General features: G+C 43.8%; 1 protein-coding gene across 5 annotated transcripts in view; it reads left to right on the forward strand.

The window, feature by feature from the left end:
• The first annotated feature begins 4,091 nt into the window (after nt 1-4,091).
• LOC147630703 (DUF21 domain-containing protein At2g14520-like) overlaps nt 4,092-13,918 on the forward strand; it is a 112,107-nt gene continuing 102,280 nt past the window's right edge. For all 5 annotated transcript variants that reach the window (XR_015267700.1, XR_015267697.1, XR_015267699.1 and 2 more), the window contains exons 1-4: nt 4,092-5,094; nt 5,174-5,250; nt 5,537-5,620; nt 5,737-5,850. Coding sequence is in view for 1 of the 5 variants with exons in the window: in XM_086810663.1 (XP_086666789.1) it covers nt 4,923-5,094; nt 5,174-5,250; nt 5,537-5,620; nt 5,737-5,850 (447 nt within the window). In the remaining 4 variants the exon portion in view is untranslated. The remainder of the gene's footprint in view (nt 5,095-5,173; nt 5,251-5,536; nt 5,621-5,736; nt 5,851-13,918) is intronic.

The following is a 13,918-nucleotide window of genomic DNA, read 5'->3' on the forward strand; positions in this document are numbered from 1 at the left end:
CATAAGAAAAGGAGCACTTTTGAGGCTACCTCTAATGCTGCATGAAAGTTTACTAGCCTTACATCTTTAAAATAGAGCACGAAGTCGGAGGATAACACCGCTAGTACCGACTCACGGACCTCGATACGGGAGGGGTAGGAGAACCAAAGATTTTTCCAATGAGTGTCATCTTGGAGTCTATCTCAATTTCAATGAAGAGGGTCGCAAAGCTCATCTTGTGAGAACTAAATGGTTTGGCTAACCGAAGGGGATTGACTAGCCATGATGCTCATTGAAAAAAAGAGGCCAAGTTGAACCCTATTTAAGAGTGATCCATTCTTGAGGCTAAAAAGTAAAAAGGGCACCCGAAGCAAAGTAGAGGAGGGGAAAGGGGCAGAGGAAGGTAGGAAATGCGAGGGGCAGCATAAAGGGGGGTAAGGGGCAAAGGAGGGGAGGCAACAAGGAAGATGGAAGAGGCAAAGGGGAGAGCAGGGAGGTCAAAGGGAGGATGGTCGAGTAAAAAGGTAGAGGGAGGTCAAAGGGAGGTCAAAGGGAGGATGGTTGAGTAAAAAGGTAGAGGGAAGGGCAACAAAGAGGAGGGAGGTAAAGGAAAATCAGTGGAAAAGGCAGTGGGAGGGGTGTGCAAATAACACCAGGGGCACGGAAAAGGTAGAGGAAAGGGCATCAAAGAGGATAGGGGTAGAGGATGGCTGAGCAAAAAGGTAGAGGAAACGGTAGCAAAGAGGAGGGAGGCAAAGGAAAAGCAGTGAAAAGGGAAATGGGAGGGGTGTGCAAACAGCAAGCAGGCAAATAGAGAAAAACTAAATCAAGAAGTTGTATAACTCCCACAGGTTACAAAAAGTCACATATATCTTGTATAAGTAACACATAACTCCATAGGTAACATAAATGTAACATATAACTCCATAGGTAACATACAATCACATATAGGTAACATATAGAATTCCTACATGTAACATATAACTCCATAGGTAACATACAATCACATACAGGTAACATACAATCACATATAGAATTCCTACATGCAATATATAACTCCATAGGTAACATACAGTCACATACAGTCACATACAGGTAACACATATAACATATAGTCATATATAGCTCTTATGGGTAACACATAGTCACATATAGCTCCTACCTCTCAACATATAGTCACATGTTAGTTGTAGGGCTGACCTACATCAACCTACATAGGATGAATATATTGGACCATGGCATGTAAAGATCAATAGATCACACATGAAACCCTTGAGCTTGTAGAGTTTACTTCAAGAAATACATTGTTGATGGCTAGAAGACCGAGTTAACAAATATATACTTGCATATCACCAAGTGCTTGCCAAAATTGTAAAGACCACAAAAATTGAGGTATTCTCTCTCTCTCTCTCTCTCTCTCTCTCTCTCTCTCTCTCTCTCTCATTTGCATTGGTTGAATATTTCTTACAAAAAGTAACTAAAGTGGAAGGAAAGTGGCATGATTAAATCATGACAAAGATAAAGACGTGGTGTCCACTTTGCTTGTACATGTATTTACAATTTGTTTTGAAGCTCGACAAGTTCTATCAAGCATCCAAAAAGTAAAGTCACGATGCAAAAAGCTTCATGTGGAGTACATACATTGATAGCATGTTGGGTACACAAAAACACAAATACTTTCATATGTGACCTATATTTGATTCAAATAAGACATAAGTTGTCGGTGACTTTGCTTTAGACACCTTCATTGATTTTGTTTTGGTACTTTTATAGTTATTTAAATGGATAACTTTGATTTGAGATAGCACATGCTTCTATGAGTACATACAATATGTGCTTATGACCACATGCATTTAGAAAAACAAGTTAATGTTTGAAGAGGAAAATCACGAATGCAATGTTCATGCTCAATTGATAAATTTAGTTTATAAAATGCTATAAGCCTTTATTCAAACTAAAAAATTCATGAATGATTCATTATGGTCTCATGCATTACATGTGGATTAGATTTGGGAATAAAGGAATGGATATACATTTTTTATCTTTTAGTGATGCATTACATATGGCTATTGCTCATGCTTAGATTGGCAAACCTTGAAAAAGTTTAATATACAATTTAGTAGGTGGGAGCACTAGGATGATGTTGACAAAGGTATAAGAAGATCAACATGAAAAAGTGGAGTATGACGTATGAGAGAGAGAGAGAGAGAGAGAGAGAGAGAGAGGTACTTGAAACACATGATATCTCACATAGACAATGGTAAAATCAAGAAATATAGTATCCTTTTTATAAGGCTTGTTAGCTTATGTCATGTTAATTGGATTAAATTACTAGTTATAAACCTTCTATTATACGAAACAATTTGAGATATTAGATGCATAATGGCTAAATTCACAAAAGAATCTCAAAATCACATTGCGTATTCACATATGTGGTGGGCAAAGGTGATTGAGATAAAACCTTTACTGAGGCAAAAAATTACATTGGCTCTTTTTACGAAGGAATGTGTGTTATTGTTTTACCAAGAAGATATCTTTGCTTTCAATCAAATGCTTTAAGTGGCAAAAGATAACCTTTTGAAGGATTTCGAGTTTTCATATCTTTAATAACCTCTTACAAACTTTGAAACGCATAACGAAATATGCTTTCTTCGTCATTTTTAGTGCACCATTACTTAGCCTCTATTGAATGTCCATAACATCCCTTGATGGCTATAGGTGAGGCAATGAACTAGATTCCCCTCCAATGACCCAATTTTTCACCTAGCACAACTGAAAGCTTGTTAAGAAGGCATTAGTCCACACATGATTTCTAGAAAGAAGTTGGTGGTTTATGGAAACTATGCCATAGAGCTTCAACCAATTACATGCCAACCAATGCATCATTGTTGATATTTTTAAAGAGAAAATGGAAGAACTATGAAGTTCAAAACTAGATAAATTTAAAGAGCAAAGAGAAAAGCTTTTAAGTTTAAAACTTGATGGCTTAGTGAAGGAGCACTTAAAAAAGAACTACACCCATAAATTACCCACATCTAACACACTTGATGGTTATTGATATGTTGATTTGGTTGTTAAAGTAAAGTGGTTGGCCATTTTTTTGAGCCAAAACCCAATATTATGGCATGACACATGAGCTAAAACCCAATATTGTGGCATGACTAAATGTCCTTGAGGCCTCAATAATTTGTTAAGCTAAAACCCAATATTGTGGCATGACACATGACTAAAGTGGTTGGCCATTTTATTGAGCTAAAACCCAATATTGTGGCATGACACATGACTAAAGTGGTTGGCCTTTTTGTTGAGCTAAAACCCAATATTATGGCATGACACACGACTAAATGACCTTGAGGCCTCAACAAGTGTGGACCTATTATGGCTTGCCAATTCATGTCATTTGTTATTGTGAATCCTTGCCAAGGAATCTCAACATGGTCCACTAGCGATAAGAAGGGTTAGAATACCACTAAGTAATTTTGGGGTGCTTATGCTTTTATCTAGTTTTGCAAAAAATTTAAGCATTTTCAAGCATGATGATGTGACAAAAAGGGGGGAGGCGGTCAAGTTTGAAACTAGATTCAATGCTTATGCTTTTATCTAGTTTTGCAAAAATTTTGAGCATTTTCAAGCATGATGATGTGACAAAAAGGGGGGGGGGGCGGTCAAGTTTGAAACTAGATTCAATGGTTAGGTCATGCATATATTTTGAAAGTCCTATGTTATGAGATTACACTATCACGAGGAAGCCAAGGGACTCAACCATTTTTCTATCAAATTTGTGTTCTTCTATGATGGGTCCCTCTTGCGTTAACCATCCAAATTGGGCCCCTCTTACCTTAACCAACCCACATCTCACACAAGTGGAATTGTTGGAATTGGGTGATGTTGATTTAAGCAAAGAAATACACTCATCACCTAATACCTAAAACAATCTACAATCTACAATTTATTTGAATTACCTTTTTGGCTAGCCTTTGTAAAAGGAATGTTGTAGAGTTTGTAGAGAAAACAGCTTGAAATAATAAAATTTACAGACTTAGTATTTTTATTTTCTTCTTCTGTGTCTTTCCCTTTTGTTTTTATTCTCTCTCTTCTCAATCTCAATGTCTATTCTCCTCGTCTCCCCTTTGCTTTTTATTCTGTCTCCTAGCTCTCTTCCTCTTCAAAGCAATGGGTTTACTTAAAATTAATATTCTATGTGCAACACGTGGCGGAGTACTATTTGTTTCTTACTCGAAATATTTTTTTAAGCAAACGATTCCTTTTCCCACATAGCAGGGCTCGTCACACACTGTGCGCGCGCAGGCTACACGAGAAGAAAACAACGGCACAAAATTAAGAACGTCTCTGAAGCTCGCCATCGCCACAGCCACGACGCCAGAGAGAGAAAATGAGCAGTTTCGCAGGCTATGAAAACCATAGATGAACATAATAATATTCTGCAGAATTAAAGCCTCGCCAAAGCCCCCTGCCGCCAAAACACACACACACACACACACACACACGCACACACACACAGGTTCCGTAACTTCTTAAACCTTAGAAAAACAAATTATATTCTGCACATTTGAAGCTCGCGATTGCCACGCCCAGAGCTAAGCCGAGAGCTTTCTCTCTCTCTCTCTCTCTCTCTCTCTCTCTCACACACACACACACACACACACACACACACACACACACACACAGCGCATTTTCAAGCCTTCTTGCTGCAACACCTGAGGCTACGAACCTTGAAAATTTCTGCGGCAGTAAGGGCATCGTTTTCTTTGAGATTCCGAATTTTGGAAGGTTTATCCTGTCCTTTACGCTTTGTAACGCTCGCCATATTTTGCATTTTCACTTAGCTCCAACATATATTCTTCCAAAAAACCCCACTCTTTCTTCACCAGAGCAGCTTGCATTTCACCCCATATAACAGCACCAGAAAACACTTTGAAAGCATGGCAGAACACTGCTGTGGCATCACGTTTTGGCTCTACCTTATCATCATCGTAGGGCTGGTTCTTTTTGCGGGTATGATGTCGGGCCTCACGCTTGGCTTGATGTCTCTGGGGCTGGTGGACCTGGAAGTGCTTCTGAGATCTGGCACACCTCAGGACCAGAAGTATGCTGGTAAGCTCGTATGGTTTTCTAGCTTCTTGTCATTTATTTCATGTTTGGCACTAAGACACGGACAGTATGCTTTTTTCAGCCAAAATCCTTCCTGTGGTGAAGAATCAGCATCTACTATTGTGCACCCTTCTCATAGGGAATGCCCTTGCTATGGAGGTATGCAGGTTTTTGTGCATTTACAGACTGGGTCTAGACACCTACCCCAGAGCTGGGTTGGGATGCCCATGTAGCTGAGTATGGTATCTGAACGCCCAGATGGCTGGGTCAAAATGCCTAGCAAGCTGGGTTGGGATGCCTAGCTAGATGCGTTGGGGATACCCAGCTTGCTATGTGTAGAATCTGCATGCCCAGCTAGCAGGGTTGGGAGTCCAGCTGCCTGAGTGCAGATACCCTTGCTGGCGTTGTCTCTGGGAAGATTAACATTGCTATTGGGATTGTGCAGGCCCTTCCTATATTTCTTGATGCACTGGTAACTGCATGGGGTGCGATCCTGATTTCCGTGACATTGATTCTGATGTTTGGCGAGGTTAGTGCTCGCATGCCTTGGATTTTTCGATTCAATTCAACTGTTGGGGTCTGCTTTTTGAAGCTGTTAATGACCATATGGTTTTGCTTCTCTTGATGCGGTTGGTTTTGCCTCAGATTCTCCCTCAAGCTGTCTGCTCTAGATACGGACTGGCAGTTGGTGCAGCAATGACTCCAGTCGTGCGAATGCTGGTTATTCTGTTTTTTCCAGTCACATATCCTATCAGCAAGGCAAGTATTTAAAGCCTTCTATCTCATGTGCCGTGGCTGTAGCTCACCAAGTGTTTTTTTTTTTGGTTATGAACAAAAAAATCATAAGTTTGTTCTCCACTATCAGGTCATTTTCTTTAGATAAATCAAATGAGATGCAAAATCCTGCAACTAGTTTACGTGCTATGTATGCCATGACTTACTGTAATGTCTTACATAGCTTGCTGTTGTGTGAAAATGAAGTCGATATGGAGAAAACCATTTTAAACATCCTATTGTAGCTTGCATCAATCAAGGGAGAGTAGTTTGTGGTCCTGAAATCGACTTGTATCAGACCTGGTTTATTGTTTACTAGCATAGTGTTCTGCAGCTGAAAGTTATGGGCTAACTCAATTGAAGGGCCGGAAACCTAGCGCTTTGTCACTATCTTCTATACCTTGAAAGAATGTGGCCGCCTTGTATTTGTCTGGCTTGGAAAAATGAGTAGTGCAACTAGTACCTTGCTAAATTTCTCCCGAGTCCTCCATTAGCTCAAGTTACTCCTAGGAGGGAGAAAAAATTCTGACACACTGACAAAGCATAGTGGGAGCAGAGTATAATGACCAAGTTTTCTGTCAGCTAACTTCGCAGAAGCAATAATCTTTTGATACATATGTTCAGCTCTGACCAGTTCTAGACAGCAATTGAGCTTAAAACATTCATAAAATCAATGAGAGAAAACATGCACTAATGGCGAGGACGAACCCCTCACGTCCCCCCATTCTTCTTTCCTCTTTGCCAAGTATTTGTGTATGAGGTGGTCCTCTGGTTGGGATTGCAGCGAGGGGAAACCCTTGATATTGAAGATTGGCTGAAAATCTGTTCAAACAAACTGCTTGTGTCGCATTCTCTCTCGGGGTCATACGCAATGAACACTTGGGGCACCATACTGTGCCAATCATCAGGCACATCTAATTACCATTGGCTCTGGCATATCTCTTTGCAAAGACATTGTGCAAAAACACCTTTGGATCAGGGGATTATATGTGTGAAAGAACTGAATGCCCATAATGACATCTGCCTCCACTAATAGTGCAGTGTTAAAGTTTTTCATTGTCATGATTCGTGACATAGTTCTCTTCATTAACTCCCAAACTGTAGTTAGTTGAAAGGCATCAGGAATAGACAAGACTTTCCACAAAGGGTCACAGCACTTTTTCACCACCTTTCGATGAAGACACCCCTTTCATGAAGCAACTCAATAGAAGGTCATGACATTCCAGGAAAGGACACTTAACTATTCGAAAAGACAGATTTCTTTATGAAGAGATGTACTCAACTGATGGGACATGACTCTTCACTACAAAACATTTACAGAAGACACACTTCCGAAAGCACAACTATTCATTCACGAGTCGCCGCTCTTCCAAGAGGCTTCCAAGTGGCCCGACTCTTCTATTGTAACCCTTCACTCTCTCCTTAAGAGAGCCCTCACATGAATGCATCGGAACAACACTTCTCTTTTGCTAATTTCTTGTTTAATTAAGTATTCGACTTAGTTCATCATGCTTATTCTATGATCAATCAGAAAGATCAGTCATATTCTTAACTCTGGTATTAAGGGCCCCTTAACACATCTTCTAAGAAGCATGGCTCTTTAGTTGTAGCCCTTCACTCCCTATCTAAGAAAGCCCTGAGATGAATGCAGTGGAATATTATTTCTCTTCCACTAGTTGCTTGTTTCAGAATTATACTTCATTCATAATGTTTAGTCTTTGATTGTTTAGATAGGTTATTCATAGTCTTTACCCATCATTGAAATTTCGACTCCACATCGTGGACCTCTTGCTGATGTCTGCAAGTTCTCTCTGGGAAAAACACCTGCAAGGCCTGTATGGGAGTGATTTGTATCCTGGCTCATTCACCATGGTCTTCAGTATCTTGTGTTACTGTACTTTAACTCTCTGGTCTATGGCACCATATAGGACCTGATTTTGTGAAATCCTGCCTTTGATATTCTTCAATGACCACATTTGTATTGCCCCTTGCTATGGGTTTTGATGACAGTTGCTCACATGCTGGAACTACCCACAGTTGAGGACAATTCTGCTTTGAATTGCCCACCTCATGGCACTTAAAACACGTGTTTATCTTGTAATGGATCTTATCTCCTCCATGGACAAAAAGAAAGATTAGGGGGCCTTTTGTCTTGCTTCTTATCAGTGGTCTTGTTGATGAATGGTGCATTCTTTTGGCAAACATCCCCACGGACTTCATGTCACATGCACCCATGCACTGTGGTGCACGGTGACAAACTGGCTCATCAACATTGCAAGAATCATGTACAGAAGTGTAGTACCTTTTAGGATATATTTGTCGTATGCCGTGACCCCTTTGTGAGCCCAGTCCGGGACATGTCAGGCAGCCTTAAGAGTGTTAGGTCAGTCCTCTTAACCCACTGTGGAGAATTCAGCAAGTGTTCATCATATAGGGCATGTAGATGTCAGCCATAGCAATATGATGTAGGTTAAGCACTCAATTGCATTCCATGTAGAAGGGGGCCCAGCCCCAAGGCAGCCCTAACTTGGGCAATGCCTTGGAAGGGTACTTAGTACCCCTAGCCACCTTTTAAGACAAGGCGGCAGGCCTCATGGCCTGTACATGCTGTCGGCTAGGTCCTTGTGGACTTGGGCTCCTATCGGCCAGGTCTGGTAGCCAGCCGACCAGCCCAAGCAGCCGACTAGGCATTTAATGCTAGTCGTGGGCATTTATTGCCAGTCGACTGAGCACCACGAAGCATATATAAAAAGGGTAAGATCAGTTCAGTCCAAAAATCATCAGTCATAAATCAGAGATTATCATAAGAAGTAAAGCGTGTATGCCTAGGCTCTTACTTGTGCGTACCTAAAGCCATACTTGTGCTCTCAGCCCAAGGCAAAGAAGCTCAATCTCCTTGGGAGTATTCAGCACGCCTACCCTCAGTCTTGGGCCGGTGTCTTTCTCTTGAAGATCGCTTCACAGTCGCCTAAAGCTTATTTTTGCCCAGTGTTTGGTCGCTTTGTCGTTGCGTTTGGCAGTTAGTCAGGCAGTTTGTTCTGCTCAGTCTTGTGGACACATTTCAGCTTGTACACAGTTCTCCAGAAGAAGAGATAAAGCAAAGAAGCTCAATCTCTTTGGGAGTATTCAGCACATCTACCCTTAGTCTCGGGCCGGTGTCTTTCTCTTGAAGATCGCTTCACAGTCGCCTAAAGCTTATGGATAGTTCTGCCCATTGTTTGGTCGCTTTGTCGTTGCGTTTGGCAGTTAGTCAGGTAGTTTGTTCCACTCAGTCTTGTGGACACAGTTCAGCTTGTATATAGTTCTCTAGAAGAAGAAATAAAGCAAATACTCGTGCTTGCAGGGGGGGCCCTTCAATGGGTAATTCGGGACCCCATTTGGTGTCGTCTCTACTACATCTCTTTCGGATTCATGTATGCTGTTTTAAAGAATTGCTGAAGACTCACTAAACTCAGGTTTAAAGAAAGGCTTCGTTGTTTCACACGGTCCTAGCTTGGAGCATGCTACATTGATATCAGAGCTTGGGACGTTGTCAGGTGTTTTTTTGAAAGATCTTTTGGGCTCGTGTACATACGTGTGCATGGCAGTTGTGAAGAGTTTGGTTTTGAGGGCGTCGCCAGGTGTACAGGGTGGACGGTTTGGTGTTGAGCTTGTTGCAGGCCTGTCCGGTGAGAGGTCCACTGGAGATAATATCAGCTGCTCGGTCGTCTTGAAGTGTGTGGGCGTCCTAGAAATACAATGGCATCGTGGGTTGCATTTGAATGTGTATGGAAGCATGGGCATTTAAGGTTAAAGGGCCGGTGTTGCCTTGAGAAATGGTGTGAAATGGAAGCATAGGAGGGTGGCCATCTCTTAGGCCTTAGAAGCAAAATAAAAAATATAATATAAACGTGGCCTGTAATATTAAAAGCCACTTGGAGGCATATTTAACGGCCAGCGCATCTTGTGGAAAAATAGAGAAGTTGACGAAGCATGGCGAGTCGGCGTCGGCAGAAAAAGAGGTGAGGTCGCCTTGTTTTGGTGGGGGACTCTTGGGCGTAGCTGCACAGCTAGGTGAGCGCGCAGCAAAGAGGTAGCTATAGAGGCTGGTGGGGCCTCCCGTGTGAAGAGGTGAGCGCAGCTAGTAAGGGCTGGCGTGGCTGAAGCGCAAGGGATACTGCTGGCGACAGAGAAGGCGTGCAGAGTGGGCTCTCTGGCGTAGCCAGCTGCAACCAGAGAAAGGGGGCCTCCCTTGTGAAGTGCTGCTGGTGGAGACGCCGACGTGTGGGCGAAGGCGTGGTGAGCGTGGAGATGCAAAAGGAAGTTGCTGGCGAGGACAAAAGGGGCGCAACTGTAGGCCACAGAGGATAGCAGCGAAGAAGCGGGGAGACCACCCTGTGTGTGTAAGATAGTCGAAGGGCTGGCGGGCTCTGGACTCGGCAGTGGACGAAAACGAGAAGTCGTCGCCTTGTTTGTTGAGGTGAGACCCCCCTTGGTGAGACTGAGAGGCGACAGTGGTTAGCTGAGCGTGGAGGACACGCGTAAGAAGAGAAGAGAAGGCTGCCTTCGCAGTGGGTAGGGTGAGCGTCCAGGTGCGAAAGGCTGGTCTCAGCGACGACAGAGGTTCGTGGTGAAGTGCAGCCTTGAAGAGGCGCTGAATGCGAAGAGAGTTGGGTCGCCTTGGTGGTACCAGAGACAAGTGTGGCAACTAGTGAGGAAGCCGCCTTGGTTTTGAGCATGAAGGGCGAGTGGTGGCGTCAAGTAACAGGCTGGCAAGGGATTGACAGGTGATCTACGAGGGCTGGTGTGGGCCGCGTAGGTGAAGCAGACAGAGGACAGCGTGAGCAAGTGCCGAGTGAAGCAGAGACAGAGACAGGTGTTGCTGCTTGGTGGTGGGCCGGTAGCAAGGCAGATAAGCTGCTTGGGTTTGTTGTGAGGCTGGCAGAGGATCAGCACAGAGAGTGAGAGAGAGATGTTTGGGTAGCTGCTGCTGGTGACGACACATGCAGAAGTGATGGGCTGCAGAGACTTGAGGGTTAGCTGGTGTGGGCGCCCTCTGAAGAGATAGTGGCCGGGTTCATTCTGGAAACGACACATGCAGAAGTGATGGGCTGCAGAGACTTGAGGGTTAGCTGGTGTGGGCGCCCTCTGAAGAGATAGTGGCCGGGTTCATTCTGGTGTGCTGTTTCAGTAGGCAGGCGAGTGGATCATGTGGTGATTGGGGATGTGGTGTATTCTCGGCAGTGACAGGCCTGAGTGAGTTTTTTATGGTTGTGTGAGTAAAGCTTCTGTGTCGGGAGAAGCTTGTATGATGTTTTGACTGGAATATATTGCTGGGTGTTTGCTTGGTCTATGGTGCCCCTGTTTGGTGATGTCTGTCTGGCGTGGGTGGGTGGTGCATTGTGAGAGAACGTTCCAGCCGGTGGCTGGTGGTGCCCCGTTGGTGTGTGTGTTTCCAAGTTTGTGAGGTGGAAGGGCTATAGAGGCAATGGTCTTTCTTTCTTTTTTTCACCTCACATCCTTCTGGTGCCTCCACAGAGGATAGCTCTGGCGTTGTTCTTTGCCTAGAAGGGTGTGTGTTCCACTGAGGAGAGCTCAGGGATTGTTACAGGTTGTCATGATGTGGTCTTATCCGGAATTTCATGGCAGGAAGGGTGAAGATGTGTGTGACTTTTTGGAGCAGATGGAGTTGGCATGCATTAGCAATCATGTTACAGATGAAGAGCAGGTTTTGAGGTTGATAAAGATTTTCTTGAAGGGAGATGCCCGAAGCTGGCTTAAGGATTTTGAAGTACAGGATGCTGGTGTTTTGACCTTAGATAGGTTGAAAGAAGGTCTTTTGGAGCATTTTCAGCAAGTGGAGGATTCTAGTGTGCTTTGGCAGGAGTTGAGCATCTTGAAGCAGGTCCATGGGCAATCACTGGATGATTTTGTGCAGGTATTTACATGTTTGTGGGGTAAGTGGTGTATGACATTGAAACAGGAAGTTCCTCCTATGTTTCTGAAGAAGAGCTTGTTTATTGATGGTTTACTACCTCATTTGAGGGTCAGGGTTGAGTTGAAGAATCCCAAGTCATTTGATGATGCAGTTAGGGTTGCTAGGGAAAAGGAAGGCAAGGTTTTGAAGCAGATGGAGATAGGTATTTATCCGTGTGAAGGTGTTGTGTCTGCAAGGGATATGCAGGTTAATTTGGTTGAGGTGGATAAGAGTCCAATGCAAAGTTGGATTAAACAGGAACCTCAAAGGCCGATACAGGTGCAAAGGGGGATGTTTTATGTGCCTGTTGATTTTTTTCCAAAGTCTTTAAAGCATGTGCAGGTGGATGAGAAGCCAGTTGAAAAGCCAAGTGAGAACGTATGCTTGGGGCATGATGTGGATGTAGTCCAGGTTTCGGATGTTGATAGGTTTATTGAAAGGAAAGATATGCATGTTGGGAAGCCGAAGGAAGATTTAGGATCACAGGCTGAGTCTTTTGCAAAGTGAAGAGTTGTTAAGGGACTCTCCTTTGGTAATGGATGTCATGGCTACGAAAGGTAGCGATGTGGAAAGCTTGGTTGATGATCCTTCAAGTGTTGAGAGTGATAGTATGCAGGTACATGAAAGTGAAGACTTGGATGGTACTTTGGAATTTGCAGATGATGAGCGGGAAGATGAGCCGGACACAAAAAGTCATGAAGATCCAGTACCTGTGATGGAAAAGGTGGATGTTCTGTCATGGGATGCTTTATGTGAAGAGGAGTCTTTGGACAGCAGTGACACCTGGGAGGTTGGCAATGTTGTAGAAGGCTATCAGCTAGAAGAGCGTGAAGACGAGAGTTCGATCGATAATGATGCGAAGCTCGATGCTGTCCTAGATGGTGTACTCCAAGACCTGGTATGCTTGGGGGAATTGGAAGCTAAGCAAGTGAGTGGGTGTTCTAGGAGTTTGAAGGTTGATGAAACTGTGGAGCAATCAGCTTGCGAGCTTGGAATTCCCTGTATGGATGCAGACATGGTTGTGAGTGTATCAAAGGCTTCTATGCATGTGGTTGAGATGTTGAAGACAAAGGCCATGATTGAAAAAGATGCTGAAAAGATTGAATTGGAGGATGATGTTGTGATGCCTGTCTTGGAGAGCACTGAGGCACCTTTGGATGCTCCTGTGGTGGAGAATGATGATATGCTTGTGTGTGAAAATGTAAAGGTTGAGACTTGGGCCTCTCAAATGTTGTTGAATTGGATGTTAGCTGTTGTGATGCCGCAAGTGTTGAGAACTAAAATGTATATTGTAGGAGAAATGCTATATCAAGGTCTGTCTCGAGAGCAGGCGCCTATGGATGAGGATGTATGGAGAGAGACTATGGACGCTTATGAAGAGATGGATGAAAATGATTTTGGAGCACATGTGGTTGACGTGTGGTGTGCTTTGATGCCACTTTTTTGGAAGAATGTTATGAAGGTGGATGATGGATTGAAGCAGTTTCCTTTTGATCCAGGTGGCTGAGTTTTTTGACAGCGATTTGGAGTTTTGTACATAAGGTTGTACATATTGTGCGATGAGTGTAGATGCTTTTTGCTGCTGAGCATGAATGCTCTAGCAGATGGGGGGGTTGGCAAAGTATGTCAGGTGTTTTTCTGAAAGATTTTTTGGGCTCGTGTACATACGTGTGCATGGCAGTTGTGAAGAGTTTGGTTTTGAGGGCGTCGCCAGGTGTACAGGGTGGACGGTTTGGTGTTGAGCTTGTTGCAGGCCTGTCCGGTGAGAGGTCCACTGGAGATAATATCAGCTGCTCGGTCGTCTTGAAGTGTGTGGGCGTCCTAGAAATACAATGGCATCGTGGGTTGCATTTGAATGTGTATGGAAGCATGGGCATTTAAGGTTAAAGGGCGCATATTTAACGGCCAGCGCATCTTGTGGAAAAATAGAGAAGTTGACGAAGCATGGCGAGTCGGCGCTTGCAGAAAAAGAGGTGAGGTCGCCTTGTTTTGGTGGGGGACTCTTGGGCGTAGCTGCACAGCTAGGTGAGCGCGCAGCAAAGAGGTAGCTATAGAGGCTGGTGGGGCCTCCCGTGTGAAGAGGTGAGCGCAGCTAGT

Source organism: Cibotium barometz, chromosome 16 (assembly GCF_041138505.1).
Source record: "Cibotium barometz isolate CiBa-2024 chromosome 16, ASM4113850v1, whole genome shotgun sequence".
Taxonomy (NCBI): Eukaryota; Viridiplantae; Streptophyta; class Polypodiopsida; order Cyatheales; family Cibotiaceae; genus Cibotium; species Cibotium barometz.